The sequence below is a fragment of the Porites lutea genome, chromosome 4 (genome assembly GCF_958299795.1).
Source record: "Porites lutea chromosome 4, jaPorLute2.1, whole genome shotgun sequence".
Lineage (NCBI taxonomy): Eukaryota > Metazoa > Cnidaria > Anthozoa > Scleractinia > Poritidae > Porites > Porites lutea.
The window spans coordinates 2,115,043-2,121,568 of NC_133204.1; the positions used below are offsets into that span (position 1 = coordinate 2,115,043).

The window sequence follows — 6,526 nt, forward strand, 5'->3', positions numbered from 1 at the left end:
TGGGCACAGCTCCTTGTAATTTCTAGTCTGTAGATCTCGGTAGGGTCGGTAGGTAACTTACTTGTGATTTATTATTATTTTTTTTTTTACTAGAGCTACATGCTGAAACAACTTGATCCAGCTATAAAGCGGCTCGGATTGGAGGACAAGGGATCGCACTTAGAAAAGTAAAATCTCATAGACTTACACTTCCTTATACTACTGTCGGTGATATATGAGCTAGAAACTGGCGATGCATTTCTTGTCCTTTCAAACTTTGTCACATTTTCTTTGTCACATGTTCACATGTTCAAACAATTATGTATGTAGATTACTCCACTAAATCGTAGAAATACTTGATACAAATAAAGAGTTAAGAGCGAATGCAAATTTACTGAAATAAAGCCTTCAGAACGTTATTGAAGTCTCACGCACTAAACGACCATTAAACGGTGCCATTGGAAGAAATCTATTCACTTAAGCACTACAACTTTCGTTATCGTTTTCTCTTAGTTTTTCCCCACAACCAAACCACCGACCACCACCACCACCACCATCTCCTCCTCCTCCTAACTCTCCTCCTTCCTCTACACCACCACCACCACCACCACTACCACAACCGCAAACTCCTCCTCGGAAGCCGTTATTTTACTTTTTATTTTACACGGTCAAAGCCATTGTAGTTGGGTACATACCACAATTCATTGGCCGAGAGAAGGGAAGGTAATTGAGCTAGACGACCTGCATTGAAGTTTGATTATGGTACAGAACAGTGTCATTGCTTTTCAGAATTTTGCGGCCATCTATTCTTTCTACGGTGTGCGATTGTTCAGACCAGGAAGTTATCTTTGAGGTTAAGAAGATGTTTCAACCCGCTATGGAGGGACAATAGTACGTACATGTATCAACACCTAACCAAGACAAATGAACGTAATATTAACGCTAAGGAGCGGCGCTGGAAATTCGCGAATTCTTTATCCTAAGGTGCAATTGTCATCACTTTGTCAGGCATAAGTGGGGAACTTCTTCACGCTAACGTGGTAGCAAAATTTTTGGATCACAACAATAGGGAGCTACGATAGCGACGGCAACGAAAACCACAAAGAAGCAATAGGTTTATATTACAAAAACAACAACTTGGCACGTGATCAACCTTTTTTGTACATTTCTTTGCCGTCGTTTCACGACCTTCCTAAAATCACGCGCCCGCTTTACGGAGTGTCTGAAAAAAATTTATTTTTATTTTTCTAAACTAAGATACGGTCCCTTTCGGATTGAACTCAAGAGAATTTCGCCAACATAAATGAAATTAAATAAGATTGATGAAGTTTGAAACACTTTTTACCTGCGCGGAGCCCCAAGTGAAAGATTCGCGACGCTCATGAATGTCCGTAAGTTGATTTTTTTGGGACTTTTTTTCGGGTCGACGTTCCGAAGGCCAAAAATAAAGTGGGAAACCATCTAAGTCATTGCACAACATTAACCGCTGACCTCCACGTTGCCAAAACGTAGGACGTGACGTGTTTGGACATCTTGGGGAGGATGGGCAATTTTTTGAGTTTTCTGTTTTTTTTTTCTCATTTCACCGGCACAGTTTTCACCGAATATGAAAAATATTGTTTTTGAAGACTTTTGTAAGACTTTGAGTTGTTTCTGTTTCTGAAAGGCTTTGACTGGAACGATCTTTAGAATATCAAGGTGTTTGTATCATGCCCGGAGCAGCCATCAGTCCTTGACAACGTCTACCGTTTACATTACAGCTTTTTCAAGGGAATAAAACAAAAAATAATAGCCATTCAACATGCAAATGCTCACGTGATTTGATTCAGACTGATTTGTTGTCATTTTTTGAGGTCTTTATTTTCTCATTTCCCTCCAAAGTGATAATAATAGTAATAGAGTTTATGCTCTTGGACATAAATATGTTTTATGTCCTTCACAGAGCTCATAACCCTCCGCCCCTAGACGCCCGGGCTAAAACGAGTCTGAGTCGGGCCCAAAACGTAGTTATTCCCGTGAATATAAACTATATTGTTTTAATATAATTCTAATCTTAGTTCATGTACCTTGTTTTCTTTTTTATTTATAGCATTGCATCAAATCTCCTTCCACTGGTTTATTCTATCAGCGTCCGTGAAGGTGGTGTGAAGGAATGGGATCAAGTTTATGACAAGTATAAGTCGGCAAATATTGCCTCGGAAAAGAAGATTCTTTTGTCAGCCCTTACATACACCAGGAATCGTCAAATGATTGAAAGGTAAGTAAAGATTTTTGGATTGTGAAATCAGCAGCAAATCCTAATTGATCAGAAATTCCGAAGGCAGATTTCTCTAAACTAATTCTATTTCTCACTTACGACAATTTTCTGTATATCTGGCTGCCTGTCGAAACTTTTTGGTTAGATGCTCATCTCTTTTGGTTCTTTAGGAAACTGCAATACACGGATGGTCAGGAGTTTCTTTTGGAAAAACCTCTCGTTCAAAAATCGACTTTAATTTTTTTGTCTTAGTCGGGCCTTATTTGTGTTTTGTAGATTACTTTTTTCGTAAAATTCTTATGTTCACCTGAATGCCACTTTGTATCTACAATCAGGATTCTTGACTATTCATTGGATGACGACAAAATTCCCTCTCAGGACACTATCACTGTAATATCCCAGCTGGCCACCAACTCTAAAGCATGGCGGATGACCTGGAATTTTGTTCGTCATAACTGGAAAATTCTTTACAAAAGGTATCGGCTTATCGTTGATTTGCAAGTGATGTAAAGAAATTTTCTAATTTAAAATAAAAAAAAAAACCTAATGAAAGTATTTTAGATATGCTTCAGCATGTTTTTACTTGCAGAACTAGCGTTGTATTATTTGGGTTTTCTGGTTAGCGAGGGCAAGCGTAAGACGGCGTGGAGCGCGCTTCCGTCTTGCCCGTTTGGCACTCCACACCACCCTCGTTTGCCTGAAAAACACAAAAAATATGCCTTTATGCAGGCGTACCTATTTTAATTTACATCAATGGTGTCCGCGAAGAATCATCTATCTGAACAAGTCTTGTATATAAAGCCCCCGAGCAATCACTACCTCTAACAGACGGCTGGACGCATCTGCTTGTTATTGTCAATTAGAGCGGTTTTCACTTGACTGTCGAATTGGGATTGGTTTTGGTTTTGGTTTTGGTTTTACTACGTCATTTGGTTGGCTAGTGTATTTACTTTGGTTTTGGTTTTACGACAGTCAAGTGAAAACCGCTCTACCACCAATCAGATCGTTGCCTGCTCAAATCGAGCGTGCAGCATTAATTAATTTTTCCTGGAGCAGATTTAAGAAAGGGGATGCAAAGGTGTTGTTTGATGTGGCATGCGATCGTGTTTTAGAGCGTTTAAAAAAAAAAGAAGAAAAAAAAAACAAAAAAAAGAAAAGAAAAGAGAAAAAAGAAAAGTATTTAGCTTAAAGAAGCTGGCAAATGGAAATGAAATTCAGCCAACCTTAACTGGATCAATAATTACAGCGGAAACCCGGTAACTCGAACCCTGAAAGGAAACTAAAAACAGCTCGCAGGCCAATTAGCGAGCAGTTCGAGTTATCGGGGTAAATTTCAGTGAAATTTTGATCAAGGGAAAAAAATTAAGTTCGAGTTGACGGGGAATTCGAGTTATCGACGTTCTACTGTATTTTCTAGTGTGTATGAACGATGGTTTTTGACAGCTAAGGTGAAAGAGACGACTGTCAAGTCCATCGGTAATGCAAGATCAATGTTAATACAATCGGTATTTGTTTCTGCGGATTCTCATGGCGAATACCAAAGCGACGACGAGGCAAAGCACAACATGTGTTCGGTATTTAATGACATTTCCCATTTCCGATGTTTCTTAATAACGCATAAATTAAATTTTGAATTTACGTCACAGACACGATAGGCCACTCACGCGACCAGCGGTCTCTTGTCGGGAAGGACCGAGAGAGCGGCCGAAATCGAGCCTAGGCAAACAGCAGCAAGTCCGTCGCAGTCAGTTTTGGCGAGCGTTTGTATATGAGAAAATATTAACCTCTTTGCCTCAGTCAAAAGCGCTTGTGCATGCTCTAAATGTCTTTCTTTGACCGAATTGACCCGAGCCAAAGTGTTAATATGAAAAAAAGTTGGCCCGGCAAGAAGGGTGACGCTGCTGCCTTTACAAAAGGGTGTCCCAGCTGCGTCGCTTTTCTTGCCGAGTTCAGACGGACGGGCGAACGTACGTTCACCTGACTGCCGAAGTTTCTCAGATGGATATTAAATAACTAAATTTTCGTAACTATGGGGCTCCAATCGAACGCGCCTGGAGTTCCGCTTATAATTCACTACTGTATCTTTTGTCTTCGTCTTAGGTATGAAAGTGATGTAGCGCTCTCATCCTTGATTACTTCCTTGATGGCCAGTTGCAACACAGAAAGCCAACTCAGAGAGGTACGATCAGTGTTCTTAAGCATAAGATTCCTTTCAGTTTATCGCAAAAAACGTCTAAAAATCTAACACTTACCTTAAACTTTTTTTCCATAATTTTTTCACATGGCGCCACGAAAAGCTATCTGGTAGTGAGTTTGAACATAACCTAAGAAGTCTCAGCGTCTGAATTTGTTGATTAAATGTGACGCAAAAAGCCCACATAAAGGTGACTTCGCCACGAATATTTTTTGTGATAACCAAGGGAACTTTCAACACCATTTGACACGGCATGCATGATTGTGGAATGTAGTGCCAAATTCTTTAAAAAAGATTGAATGTGGACATAGTTTAAAAAAGGTCTTAATTGTCTTTTATGCGTCTTCTTTACTCTCTTTCTAATTGTTGTAATTCTTACTTTTTGATAACTTCGTATTCACAATTTTTCATTGTAATTTTTACTGTAGTTGTATTTTTTAATTGTAATTTTCAGATTATTCTATGTATATTTTTAATTGTAATTGTTAGCTGTTTCATAATGAGGGCCATAGGTTTGTCAGTTTGCTGTTTAGCGCTACCCTTTTAAAATAAAGTTGATACATAAATACATTCATGATTCGAAATGTTAACAGAAAAGTAACACAATGTTTCCCATGTAAGGGAATCCGGATTCCGGAATCTGGGGAATTTTTTCTTGTGAAATCTGGAATGTCGAACTTTTTTTCTTGTGGAATATGAAATCCTGGGTTTTGCAATCCGAAATACAGCTCAAGGAATCCAGAATCCCGCTAACGATTAAAATCCGGAATCCAAGTTACACTGACATTGAACCCGGAATCTAGTACCGAGAACCCACGGCGTTGAATCCAGATTCCAAGACTATCTTGGATTCCCTTACATAGGGCGATTCACGGCTTAGCATTACCTTGAAATGGGAGGGTATTCAAAAATAATTTGGCCTTTTCTTCATTATTATGAAATTCCTTACCCTGGAATGAAAGTGAATAGAAAATTATATTTGATTTCTTTCCTTATGTTCATGTTTTAAGTTCACGGAATTTTTCAAGGCTTACCCCTCTACTGCGAACGCGTATCGCCAGGTTCAGATGGGAATGGAGAAGATTAGAGCAAATATCATGTGGCTTAGTGAACATGGTGACGAAGTGACGGCTTGGTTAGCACGACACATTTAAGACTGAAAGACGTTCAAGCAATAAAGACGTCCTAAAATTTAACATTTGTGGACTTCTTTGATCTGACGTTAATCTTAACTCTAAGACGTTTCGGTCGGAAAAACCAAACGTTATGGGGCGAAAGCCACCCAGCAATTTTGCAGTTTTTGGCGGCCACTGTTTTCTGCGATATTGCTAAATGGATCAAATTGCCCTCGTTAAGCACTTTCAACTTTTGACTTTAGTTTGTATATGTGGGCGTGGCTTTAGTTATACTGGTTAAGTCGCATGCTAACGAGGAAAAACATAAACAATGAACTGAGTGGAGTTTATTTCAGGAAGTAAAAATCGGGCGGGTAATTTAAAAGCGGCTGAGCGCCTGGCACTACGCCCATTTGAATTTACCATCCCAATTACCCCTGATTTTACTACACGAGGTCCTGTTATTAATTAATTGTTTCAATAACGAAATGCGAGAAACTCAGTATTGGAATGTCCAGTGATTTAAGTAAAAAGCCCCTATACCTTTGCAGCTTATAGCTTCCTAAGCGAAAACATTTGTTACACCTTCGGTTTGTTGAATTGATGACAAGCGATGTAACATGCTTGAACCAAGCACTGCAGTGTACCCTGAATTAACTTAATTTACATAGATTTATAGACTTTGCAATGTTCTTGTACCTTAGCGAATGCTCGTCCCCCACTAAACTGTGACCAGGCTCTACTTTCATGTCGCTTGGTAACTAGATTTCTGGCGGGCAAAGCGAATCAAAAAGTCATGCATTCAGTACAGTACGTGACTGTATACCTGAATTAATTGTGTTTTCGGATCGAATATTAAATATTGATGCTTGTGCCTCCAAAATGTACATTCACCTGATTACGGCAGGGACATCAGATGGACCAATCAACACCAGGGCCTTCGCGGCCATATACATGTACCATGCATATTAGCTGGCACAA

The 6,526-nt window shown here is 39.3% G+C and overlaps 1 protein-coding gene across 1 annotated transcript in view; it reads left to right on the top strand.

Moving 5' to 3' along the window:
* Positions 1-5,752, top strand: part of LOC140935219 (aminopeptidase A-like) — a 46,478-nt gene extending 40,726 nt beyond the window's left edge. The window contains exons 13-18 of the mRNA XM_073384760.1: positions 94-167; positions 769-870; positions 2,069-2,236; positions 2,572-2,712; positions 4,337-4,415; positions 5,441-5,752. Of these exons, the coding sequence (XP_073240861.1) occupies positions 94-167; positions 769-870; positions 2,069-2,236; positions 2,572-2,712; positions 4,337-4,415; positions 5,441-5,584 (708 nt within the window). The 3' untranslated portion in view covers positions 5,585-5,752. The remainder of the gene's footprint in view (positions 1-93; positions 168-768; positions 871-2,068; positions 2,237-2,571; positions 2,713-4,336; positions 4,416-5,440) is intronic.
* Positions 5,753-6,526: the final 774 nt, after the last annotated feature.